We start from the raw sequence: 12,281 nt of genomic DNA, 5'->3' as shown, positions 1-12,281 counted from the left end.
TGGAGTTTGCTGCTTGACACATTTAGTTATGGAGTCACTTAAATATCTCTTCTTTCTCTTGGCTCTTTGACACCTTGCTGCTGCTTCATAAGCCTGACAGGTGACTTGGGCTGCTGTGCCAGCGATACGTAATTGCCTCACAGTTCTACCTGTTCTTTATCACCTGTAATTATACCTCAGCAACTAAAATTACAACCCAGTGCTTAGATGAAAGCAGCTCATGGAAGAGGAAAAACAACTGTCTGAAGTTAAACCAAGGAAGGCAGATGGTATCCCGGAGGCTTTTTTGAGGAAGTTTTATAGTTCATTGACAAACTGATCTGAACAGCTGGTAGAGTAGGCACGTTCTCAGTGCTTGTGTTGACCCTGAGAGCTCACCCTGCAGCATCTTTGGATAGATCCCTTGGCTCATACCTAGCAAAAAAATGCCTGTCCTGTTCTGCCACACAGGAGCCTGATCAACTTTTTAAATACTCATCATGTATTTCTTGAAATTCACAATTGATTGTGCAAAGTTGATTATATTTGGGGAACTTCACCAGTATAGAAAGTGACCGTGCATCCCCTTAGCAGCTCAGTTTATGACAGAGCATCAAACCTTTACTGCTCAATAGAGTTCTGAAACAGAGTCTCAGTCCTTATCTTCACAGCCCAGATACATAGCCAGGATGCTTGAATGATTGCTAAAACTTATTTTAATAGAACTGCTGAGAGGGGTGATGACAAGTGTCAGCAGCAATGGTCCACTAAGATTCTGTATTATAAGGTATAGCTCATCTGTAGAGGAGATTACAGATCACCTCTAGGGAAGGAACAACAACGTAAGTCTCATCAGTTTCTGCTCTTAAGTGTGAAGGTGCCTTTGTTTTGACCTTTTCTAGCACAAATCCAACAAAATCAGCTACAGATGTTTTCTCATTTTCCCTTCAGGAGAGAAGCAATGTGTTAGATTTTCCTTAATGCAGTCTTAACGGTACTCCTCTCCTGTGATTTTCATAAGAACCAAAACAGGGTAGAATAAGAGGAGTGTGTTTGAAAGAAGAAAGATTTATCTTACATACCTGTTGATTTTGGGCTGTAGTGAAATTGTATTAGATATTAAAACATTTATTCCTTTAAACAAAGAAAAAATCCCTGAGGTGAGGACAGCACTTCTTGATGTTGACACTTGTTTTGTGTTTAATCCTTGCGTGTATTTTGTGTGACCCTTTTTTTCTTCCTCCTTTTTCATAGAATATTGACTCTACGCTTCACTATATTCACAATGATTCAGATTTGAGCACCAACAGTAGCTTCAGCCCTGATGAAGAAAGAAAATCCAAAGTGCAGGTAAATGACAATGATTTCTGGTTTTCCTACGTGTTTTAGATAAGTGGATTTTTTTTGTGTGTATGTGGGGATTGCTTTTATGCATGGTGTTCAGTCGTTTCTGGTGTAGCTTCTATTAAATATGGCAAACCTCTCAAATAAGTATTTTAAAATGTTCTGTGTCTCGAGAGATAATGGCTGATTTCAGCAGTTGCTTCTGTTTTAATTATGTATAAGAGATACCAGTATTTTTTGACATGAGGTAATGGTTGTTGTAGACTTCCAGGCTCTGGTTTCATTTGGTTTCATTTTCTATGGAACCTATCCTGTAATGGAAATTAGGTTATTGAGGAAACAGGATTTTTTTTTTAAGGGTTTTGAGTAGAACTGCCCCGACCCCATGACAGCTTTTTGCAGAAAAGTTGCAAGAGGGTTTCATTAAGCTTGAACTGTCTCTTTGTTATTTTTTCCCAAAAGGAATGACTGTTTGTTGTTACATAGTTCAGTATTAAGCATGCCACCTTGCACCAGTGTGATTCCTTGAGTGGGAACCTCAGTCCCTCTTGTTGCTTATGTAAGCTGAGCTATTTGGCAGCTGTGTTAAGGAAATCCTATTGTGCACCCCCTTGGGTAGAGTCAGTGCTTGAAGTAAACTGACAACAGCTGAAACAAAGACTGTGTTGAAGTCAACGCAAAGAGATTTTCACAAAATTTTAGTTCAGATGCTTTAATTTGTCAGTGGGGAGAAGTATTGGTCTTCACTGGAGATCTCTGTCTCTGGAGACGTCTTTTCCTTCCTGCTGAGTGTTTAGGGCAGGGGTCCTTGAACTACGGCCCGCGGGCTGGATACGGCCCCCCAGGGTCCTCAGTCTGGCCCCCGGTATTTACAGAACCCCGCCAGGGGTTGGGGGGGGAAACCAAGCAGCGGCAGATGGCTGCCTGCCACTTCATCCGTGTGCCGGCCCCCTGGTTAAAAGGTTTGAGGACCCCTGGTTTAGGGAGTCCAGAAGCGATATGGAACATGTATACTCTGCCCCCTCCCCTTCCCTCCCTCCCCAAGGCGTTGTAATTTAGTTTTCTTCTCCCTACCTCCCCAAGATTTTGAGAGGAACAGGAAAATTATTTTCGAGCGAGTCTCACTTGCTAATCTGCTATTTGTGTGGATAAGTTATAATGACCAATTTGCACAGCCTGTGAGCCTGAGTGTTTGTAGAAAGGTAGAATGTAGCGTCTTAATATCCTGGTCTGCCAAAGTAGACAGTGATCTGCCCATTCAACTGTTACGAAGTTAGTCTGTATATTTTCAAATAGCCCTCAGTCTTGTCATCGTTTCTTTGGAACTTTTTGGTGGAACTTATGAAATACAAACCCTTTTCATTCTTAAGAGATTGTAATTAAATCATACTCTATATTTGTGGGGGGAAAAAATTTTCTTCTGACAGCGTGCCCTGGAATTTTAGTAAGCCTCATGAAAATTTACTGAAAATAGTATAAACGCTCTACCCTTTTCTTGCTGTAGGATGTTGTACCTCAGGCCTTGCTAGATCAGTATTTATCAATGACTGATCCATCTCGTGCACAAACAGTTGATACAGAGATTGCCAAACACTGTGCCTACAGCCTGCCAGGTGTGGCACTTACGTTAGGCAGACAGAACTGGCACTGTTTGAAAGATACCTACGAGACACTGGCATCTGACATGCAGGTAAGCTCAAGAAGCTCTGACAGTGAATGCTCTGAACTGTTATGATGATTTGTCTTGTTTAGTGGGTGTTGGGTTGCTCTGCTCTCTCCAGTGGGAATGTGAAGGAGAGGTCTCCAATTTTCTCGGCTCGCCTGAGATCTTGTGGCAGTGCTTGGGGTTCTCATAGGTATGAGAATTTGGGCTGTGCTGCTGTGCATGAGCAGACATGTGCCCCTGCAGGCATGTCTGGAGCTCAGTGAGTCAGCCTCACACCAGGCCTTTTTCGGTGGCCTTTTGGTGCTGTATCCAGTTAGTCATAAGGGAATAACATCACCACCACCACCACGCAGTGTTGCTGTTTTAAAAACAAATACTGGAAATAACAGCATTTTCCTTGTCAGGTGGTATGGAGGTAACTGTGCATTTTACTGTTGGTTTACAGTTGTTCCCCATTCCTCCTTTGTTTCCTTTTTTGGAGATGCTCTTTTTATGTTTTGGGTTTTTTAACATTCTCAGACTACTTCACCTCTCTTGAACTTGCTGGTTGCTATGTCAGAGCAGCGGTTCTCGGTGATGTGCAGTGAGTAATTTTATACATAGCTATTGCTCACATTTTCCAAACTCTTTTGAAGCCATTAAAAACAACTAGCTAATAAATTTAAAAATTAAATATAAACAAATTACTCTGTGTTCAAAACTGTCCAGAGTTTATCACCAGTCTAATCTAAACTAAGATTGAATCACTAAACCAGGGCAAGAGAACAATACACATGTTAATTGGAAAGTGCTGGCTAAAGAATGGATGCTTTTTTCTTTTTGAAAAGACTTACTTGAAATAGTTACTGTATTAAAACAGTGCCCCCTCGGTTTAGGGCGAGTAAAAGCTCTACTGGTCCTTAGACTGCTGAGCACTCGATGTGGATGAAACTTTACCTGTTATGGAAGCTAAAATATGCCAGCTGGAACACTGTTGGATATATCTTATGCTGTTTTATATATTAAACAACTGAGAGAGTAGTAGTGTGGAACTAATTTATCCAAAAGAATTTATAGCAGAGTGTAACATGTGGAAGAGCGCCGATGTCAGGAATACTGTTCTCCTTCCCGACACCTGGAAAATTGAAATATTTTCATTACTCTGTTTGCCTAGTTCCTTGATACTCAGGTGGAAGAAGTGATACCTTGTCATTTGTCCATGCCACCCTTCCCCCCACCCCCCTTTTCTTTTTGTTTTTAAATTCGCCATTTAATTTTCAGTTGTTAATTGAGATGCTGTGGAATATATTTGTAAGTGCTGTAGCTCACTGGGAGTCACACTTGGATACTGACCCTCAAGTTAAAATAGAGCATTTCAGATGATACATCAATAGAACTTATTTATTTGTTTTACAGTGGAAGGTTCGGCGGACACTAGCATTTTCTATACATGAACTTGCCGTCATCCTTGGAGACCAGCTTACAGCTGGAGATTTAGTTCCTGTCTTCAATGGCTTTTTAAAAGATTTAGATGAAGTCAGGATAGGTGTGCTTAAACACTTGCATGACTTTCTGAAGGTATGTCTGTGTTCAACTCTGGGCAAGTGCAGTTATGTGTTTTGCTTCATTTAGTTGTACGGACTTTTTAAAATAGCACAGTATAACTCTATGGGAATCTATGCAGATGTCGGTTGAATACTAGAATGTATTGCTGATACTTTCTTTTCTCTGAAGAGCCTGGTTCATGCATGTTTATTCAGTATATAGATGCAAGCGGATAGTATTAAGTTTTTTTTGACAGCTCTAACCTCTCTACACAGCTTACTTCTCAAATTTCTTTAGGAGTTTTTGTGTTAACTGCCTCATTTTTGGAGCTGAAAGACACAGTTTGTAAAATCTTCTAAAATCAATGCTATCTTTACTGCTTACCCGTCTTATTTCCTAGAGTAAAAGTAGAGAATAGATTTTCATTTCAGTAGTGCCCCATGTGATTTTACAGACTTAAGCATGATAGGGTTTAGCCTAGGAAAGCAACACTATTGCTGAACGTATTTTTTTTCTAAATTGAAGAAAGTTTTTCATTAGTTGTACTTTAAAGCTGCTCTTCTATGTGCTTATTGTAGCCTACGCTTTATGTAAGCTTATATTTATTGTTACAGCTTCTTCATCTTGACAAAAGACGAGAGTATCTTTATCAGCTTCAGGAATTCCTCGTGACTGATAACAGCAGGAACTGGCGTTTCCGTGCTGAGCTGGCTGAGTATGTAGTTTTCTGGATGCTTGTTTTTGTTGTTATGGATATGTAAAAATGATAAAATGATAGAATAGATATTTTACAGTGACATTATTAATTTTTAGTTAGTGGATAGTCCCTATCCTCCACTCGTTCCTGTTGCTTAAAAATTCCCAGTAGCTGTATATCACTGAAAATATTGGAATGTGAATGTCTTGTTCCATCACCATATGCTGGAAGCATTACCCTTCCATAGAAAAGAAATTGCCAAAAGAGAAGACCACATCTGGTTGCTCTTGAAGTCAAATAGAAGTGGTTTAGCTGTTTGGTTTCGAGTTGCTGTATTTGATGAGTAGGCTGAATTTGTGACAGTGAAATGGAGGAGATCGAGATCTTGAGGGGAGTAAAGAAAGTGAGCAGCAGAGTAGTGACCTTGGACTTCATCTGAGCAGACTTTAACTTTTTCGTGGAACTGGTAGGGGGGCTTCTATGGAAGGCAGCTCTGAAGGGTCAAGTTGCTCAGGAAAGCTAACAGAGGAAGGGGCTTCTGAAATTCAGTGAGGGACAGATGCCAAATCCTGTGCGTGGGAAGGAAGAGCCTCTGACAGTGATAAAGACTGGGGACTGGCTGCCCTGGGAGCAGCTCTGCTGGAAAGGCCCAGAGTATCACGGAGGACGGTGAGCTGCACGTGAGAGAGCAGTGTGTCCTGGCAGCACAGTCCTGGGCTGTATCGACAGGAGCGCAGTCATTATCTGCCAAGGGAGCAGATTAGCCCCCTCTAGTCAGCACTCACTAGATCTCATCTGGAGTCATACATCCATACCAATACAAGAAAGATGCTGATTGGCTGGAACAAGTTCTGCAGAGGGCCACCAAGTTGATCAGGGTTGCAACACTCATCCTGCGAGGAGACACTTTGTGACCAGGGCTTTTCTAGCAGGAGTGATGAAATGAGCACGTAGTAATGACTATGACGGTGTATCTTTTGAATTAATTTTGAAAGACCTAGTTTAACAACTCATCATGATGCCATGATGTTTTTGCTGCATTTAAGTGTTGCTTTGATTTAATAACTATAAATCACTTACCTGTTACTGTGGTACGGAGGCGTTCAATCAGCTGCTTGTGACGTGTCATGCCGCTTCTCTTGACATGCTTTCTACCATTCATGACACACTAGTGTCTGCAACTTGCTGAAATCTTGATGAACTCACTACAAATTGAAGAAGACTGGTAATTTGTCTAGTTGTCCAGTATACTCTGAAATAGAGAAAGTTTATTGATTCGGTAAATCAGTGGACGGAGGTTACTTACCAGACTTAAAGAGTAGTGACTTTGTAGCTGTACATGTGTTATGTGTGAGATGTCTTTACTAGGTATTCAAATGTGCGTGCACACTGCGGTGTCCTTCACAGCTGGATCACTGTGCTGCATGTACATTGTAGCTGTTACCAGGATCCCTGCCTTGTAAATGCAACATTGGTTTCCTTGCCTTTTCCCCTAGTTCTTCATTCTTTGAGCTCATGCATGCATTATTGTGAATAAGTGGCAATTTAAAATTTGTAAGTGACCCATAGTCTGACTGATAGCACTGAAAAATAGATTTTACTTTTCAGTAACTTTATTATGGCCACATTGCATATTTAGCAAGTGTTGTCTTACAAATGATCATATTCACAGTTAAAGCTACCTTTCTTCTTATTATAATGTACTCTGGTTCTTTTTCCATCTTGTAGGCAACTGATCTTGCTTCTAGATCTGTACAGTGCCAGAGACATTTATGACTACTTGCGACCTATTGCTTTCAGCCTCTGTGCAGACAAAGTGTCTTCTGTCCGTTGGATTTCTTACAAGCTGGTAAAACAATCTACGTAAATTCAGGATTTCAAACTTCTGAGGGTTGGTGGTCAGAAGTAATTTTTTGTATTTTTTGTTCTTCTCATTTCTTCAAGGTTAGTGAAATGGTAAAAAAGCTGTACCTGGCTTCAACATCAACCTTCGTGGTAGATCTCATGAATGAACTTGTTGAAAAGTTCTGTAGATGCCGCAAATGGTCTGGTCGGCAAACTTTTGTCTTTATTTGCCAGGTGAAATGTCTTTTTGTTCGTCTTATTTGGTTTTGGGAGGCAGTGGTGGTAAGAATTAAGGGGAGATAGCCGCTGGAACTCTTCAGCTGTCTATTGACACTATTTTAATCAACATGTGAGAACTCTGTTTCCAATAGGTTTCATAGCTGCTTTCTTCTGTGTTGCTCCGTAGGTGAGCTTTAGTGCATCTTCAGCTTAGCATATTGACATCAGCTTGTTAAATCTGGTGTTGAATGTAAAACAAAAGCATAGCAAAATAATCTCTAAATTGGGAAGCCGCTTTGTTACTCGGCATGAAATGAGATTTTTACAGTATGCTGCAGCAGCCTGCTGCTTTTTTGGGTTACCCTTCAGAAATCAAGCACTAGGAATTGCCTAGAACTCTGTAGCCAACTAGTGCAGCTTGGTCAAAACCAATGTATTCTTAGCAAAATAAGCAGAAGAGTTGAAACTAGCTGGGGTCCTGAGGAAATGGTCACATTTGGAGGCAGTAGCAGAGGTGCAGTCTGGGAGCCAGCATGACTGCTGCCCAAGTGGGACAGTTCTTTGAAGTATTTGGAGAAATGCGAGCTTTGAGTGTATATAGAGAAACATGTTTGGGTGCAACAGAGGCTTATTGAGATGAATCATTCTTATCATAATACAGTACCTAGTTAAAAGAAAGAGTAAATCAGTCTTGGGAAGGATTGGGAAAGTCTTTTACTTTTCTTCCCTGTTTTTCAAATGATACGGTGATTAAAAAAACCCCAAACAGTAAAAATAAGTCGCCAGCCTTCATGCAAAATAAAGTGGGCTTCTAACCAAGCCTGAATTTCCTCAACACTAACTTGCTGCATTGTGTATGACTTTGTGCTAGAAAGTATTGTACCATATTTTGTAACGTTGTGGATACACCTACTGTATTTGTGCTATGAGGGCAATAAGATCTGTTAGCTCTGATTATGTGTTGGGATTTTATCCTCACTGTGCTGAAATGTAATGAAATTGTTTCTGTGCTCTTGCCAGACTATCAGCGAAGACGACTGCCTGCCCATGGACCAGTTTGCTGTGCATCTGTTGCCACACTTACTACACTTGGCATCTGACAGGGTTCCAAATGTTCGAGTCCTGCTTGCAAAAACATTGAAGCAAACCCTTTTAGAGAAAGGTTAGTCACAGAGAGAGTTGCAGTGAGCTCACTGCGTATCTTTTTGTCCCTCCGCTTTCCTGTAGTCAGCTGGGAAAGAAGAAACAACATCAGAAGTGGGTCACACTTGCTTTAACAGTTTCCTTGGTGTGGGATGTTACCTTGGCGGACATAAACACACAAACCTTGTTGTGGCATCAGAGCCACTGTTTGTAATGCTGAGGAAATAAGAGTTCTTGCTCATATGCCAGCCTGCTCTTTTGGTACCATTTTCCCTGAACAAAGTAGTTTGTGGAGTTGTCGTCAGGGCACAGAAAGCACACATGAACAACTAGCAACTGTGAGCTTGTTGAGCAGTGCCCTTTCTTCAGTTAAAAAAAAATTCTGTTAATGTTCTTTGTAATAAAAGAAAGAGAAATCCTTACATACAAATCCACCATCTGTTTTCTTACTGGAGATGTCAGCTGTTTGTTTGTTTTTTATATTTTATGGTAGCAGTGGGAAGAAAGTTTCTCTGGAGTATCTTCAGGGAAATTAGACTTCCAACTTTCAAACTGCAGACTTTGCTTAGGAAGGCACCCCCAGTGCATGGCAGGTGCCAGAAGAGTCAGTGGTGCTCGGTGCCCAAAGTACTGTAAAGGAAAACAGCATCAGAAATACTATGCTATTTTGTAAACAAGCAGTGTCCACACTCGGAACACTTCATCCAGTTCTGGTCACTTTCTCAGAACCATAGACCGGCTTGAGGACTGTTGTTTGTAGTGTAGAAAGCGTGAAAATAAATGCAAAATGTTCAGGGCACCGGACAACACAGAGGATGCCAGCACAGTGAGAGCTAGGCTACTGCTAGCTGTCCTGTGCACGCTGGAGACTCTGAGTAAACATATGTAGGCAGTTAAGATGGATCAGCTGATGTGCAGTAACTTACCCTCTTGTAAACTGTGCCAAGGCTGTCACTGTTACTGTGTAGTATTGATATTTTTGTTGTTGTCCTCGCTATTTTTGTGTTCCTCTACCTGGACGGTACACCCCCATTGCGCATTGCCACTATGTCAGCTTATAATACAGATAGTCCCTGCCTCAAAGATGTTACGTATATGATTAGGGATGGTGGATAGATTATGAAAGGCAGATTTAAAAAACAAGTTCGGAAGTTTTTAAACCTCAGATCTAAACTGCCCTTCCTGAGCTTTTTGTAGTTACGTCGCTTTTATGCAGTTTGCCTAGTTCATTAAAACTGTCAGATGTTGTAACTTCTTCCACTCTTACTTCATGTTACCCGTTTTATTGTTTGATAATTATTTGGCAATGGAATTGGAACTGAAATGGAGTGGCATGGCCATGGGTTTGTGATACCTTCCTTCTGTCACAACTAGAAGCACACTCCTTCCAAGTCTCTTGCAGGTTGTTTTTCCTCTGCTTATGGAGTCTGTCATGCTTACTTCTATACTGAAGGACCGTAGAAATCCTGTACTCTAACGCAGCACTGTTAGAGCCACTGTGCTTTGAATGATTCTCATTTATTCTGACATGGAATGATTTAATTTTTTTAAAAGTGAATTTATAGGTATATTCAGAAGCATATTGTGTGTCTGCTCAGATATTCTGGTTTGACTATACGTGTACGCAGTCTTCTGAGGTTTTGAACCTCATGATAGTATGCTGAGGTTTGTGTTGAAGTATCTGCTGTCTTTTCTTCCTGTAAGTCTTGTGCATTTTCTCTTACAGAATATTTTCTGAATTCTGCCAACTCTCATCAAGAAGCTGTGGAACAAACAATTATGGCGCTCCAAATGGATGATGACAGTGATGTCAAATATTTTGCAAGCATACACCCTGCCAGTACCAAAATTGCAGATGATGCTATGAGCACTGCTTCATCAACGTATTAAAAAGTTCTGAATGTTGCTATAATTAAAAAAAAAAATTAAATTAAACACACTGTCCTCAAATGCTTCTAAAATGGTTGATCTAGGACAGCCTCTTTGGAAGGAGAGATTTCTTGCCAGACTTAACAGGTAGATGTTATCTAAACCTGGTAACAGGAAATTTTAAGTCAAGAGAAGTAAACATACCTGTGTCAGCTTGACTTTAGAAAAACACTGCTCAGAGGATTATTTTTGCCACCGAAGCCTTAAATCTTCTGTCTTCCTGAACAAATGAAACTTGAATTGGCAGATCATTTTAATTGTAGAAAGGATGCGATTTCCAGAGACCTGCATTGTTTCTCCTGAGGAGTTAACTTAGTAAGTATTTTCTGTAGCAACTGATAGATGAGATGGCCAGAAAGGCAAATTTATACCAGGATGCAAGACCTCCAGTATTAGCGCTAAAAGTTTTTATCATTCAAGGAGTTGATTGTGCAGCTGGGCACACCCTTAAGTGGGAATAGCTTTGATGTTTGTAAATGGGAAAAGTAGAAATTTGGATTTCTCTTAAGGGCTCAGTGCTAACACTAAACTAGAATTTGATTTTAATCCTTAAATGCAGCATATTGCTGTACCCATTAGCAGACAACTTTGCTGAGTACCTGTGTCCTAATTATTTTCATGCTGGTCATGACCTAAAGAAAATTTATTAGCACATGTGCTTTAAGTCAGGTATTTTTAACTTGATCATGATTGGCTCTGAGGTGCAACTTTTTTCTTCATATACTGTACATATCTGTGAGCCTCCTTGGAGAGCTGCAGTCCTTACTCATGTTGTTTAAAGCTGTTGTGATACAAGTTGTTCTCTACTTGTCCAAATAAAATTTATTAATAAGATTCAAAGCAATCTTGTGACCTTTTTAAGACATTAAAAGAATAAGTTTGAAATTTAAGTGGTCGTCTTTTTTTCTAGTTCTTTACACTCTGATGGCTGTTGCAGGGGGAAGTGGTTTGCTTAGTGATTGTGAAGAATTTTTCATTTTGAGATGGAGTGTACTACAGCACAGGTATGCCGTGGCTGTGTAATTGAGGTTTTGCTAGATTGTCTTTCAAGCATCCCTGTTGTGCTTGGGAACCTGTCGCTCCGGTGTGAAACGGCATCTTTGCTAAAGTGAGTGTGAGTATGCACCTCAGTGCAGATTTACAGGAAACTGTGAGCTGCCCTTAACCTACCTTCAGTCCCTTGACTGCTTTTGTTTCCTCTCATTTAAAAATACTGATACAATATCTTCCTCTGTGTCTTCCAGGGGCAACTTGCTTAAATCAGCTTTCTCCAGCCTGGCAAACCTGAAGTGTATGAAGCTTATTTTCTTGAGGAAGTAGAAATGGTTTATGTCAGCTTATCTTTGATGTATTTTAGCAGAACTTTTTCATTTATCAGTCAGGTGCCCAATACTCTCAAGTTCAGCCTCAGGCAGGCATGTGTTTTTTTTGTGTGGCCCTCTTTTCTTGGGAAAACCGATTCCTCTGCAGTTTCTTCTCTGGTAAACAGAAAGCTGCTCTTTACTCCCCAAAGGCTTGCTTCTTGATTCCTGAGCATGGCCATGGACGCATGATACAGAACCATCTCTGTCTGCCTTGAAGCTTGGTGGGTTTGGGGTTTTTTGTTTGATTTTTAAAATATTTTTTTATTTATTTTAGGGTTGGAGTTTGTTTTGTTTTGGGTTTGGTGGGGTTTTTTTTTGTTCTGGTGTAGAGGTTTTTTTTTCTTTCCTTTTAGATTTTTCCTTTGCTTGTCCCTTTTTCTTTTCAAAATTGGCTTAAAATTTGAAGAAGTAACTATATGCCCAGGTCAGAAGTTACTGTAGTATAGGTAATATTCTCATCAGGTGTTCTCCTCCTCATGTTCTCTAAGAATTGTTCAGAAATCATGTGCAAATCTCTAGAGAACTAGGCAGGGTGCCAGCAGACTGTCAGAAAGCAGTGAGCTCTTCAGGC

General features: G+C 40.4%; 1 protein-coding gene across 9 annotated transcripts in view; it reads left to right on the top strand.

Moving 5' to 3' along the window:
- The window catches only part of PPP4R1 (protein phosphatase 4 regulatory subunit 1), a 66,346-nt gene extending 55,110 nt beyond the window's left edge, over positions 1–11,236 (top strand). For all 9 annotated transcript variants that reach the window (XM_056333603.1, XM_056333601.1, XM_056333606.1 and 6 more), the window contains 8 exons: positions 1,234–1,329; positions 2,828–3,013; positions 4,385–4,546; positions 5,128–5,228; positions 6,939–7,059; positions 7,155–7,289; positions 8,295–8,436; positions 10,144–11,236. In XM_056333603.1, coding sequence (XP_056189578.1) covers positions 1,234–1,329; positions 2,828–3,013; positions 4,385–4,546; positions 5,128–5,228; positions 6,939–7,059; positions 7,155–7,289; positions 8,295–8,436; positions 10,144–10,307 — 1,107 coding nt within the window. In that variant the 3' untranslated portion in view covers positions 10,308–11,236. The remainder of the gene's footprint in view (positions 1–1,233; positions 1,330–2,827; positions 3,014–4,384; positions 4,547–5,127; positions 5,229–6,938; positions 7,060–7,154; positions 7,290–8,294; positions 8,437–10,143) is intronic.
- Positions 11,237–12,281: the final 1,045 nt, after the last annotated feature.

This window comes from Falco biarmicus, chromosome 3, assembly GCF_023638135.1.
Source record: "Falco biarmicus isolate bFalBia1 chromosome 3, bFalBia1.pri, whole genome shotgun sequence".
NCBI classification, from domain to species: domain Eukaryota; kingdom Metazoa; phylum Chordata; class Aves; order Falconiformes; family Falconidae; genus Falco; species Falco biarmicus.
Note: the sequence above shows the minus strand (reverse complement) of the source record. Positions and strands in the feature narration are given on the sequence as shown.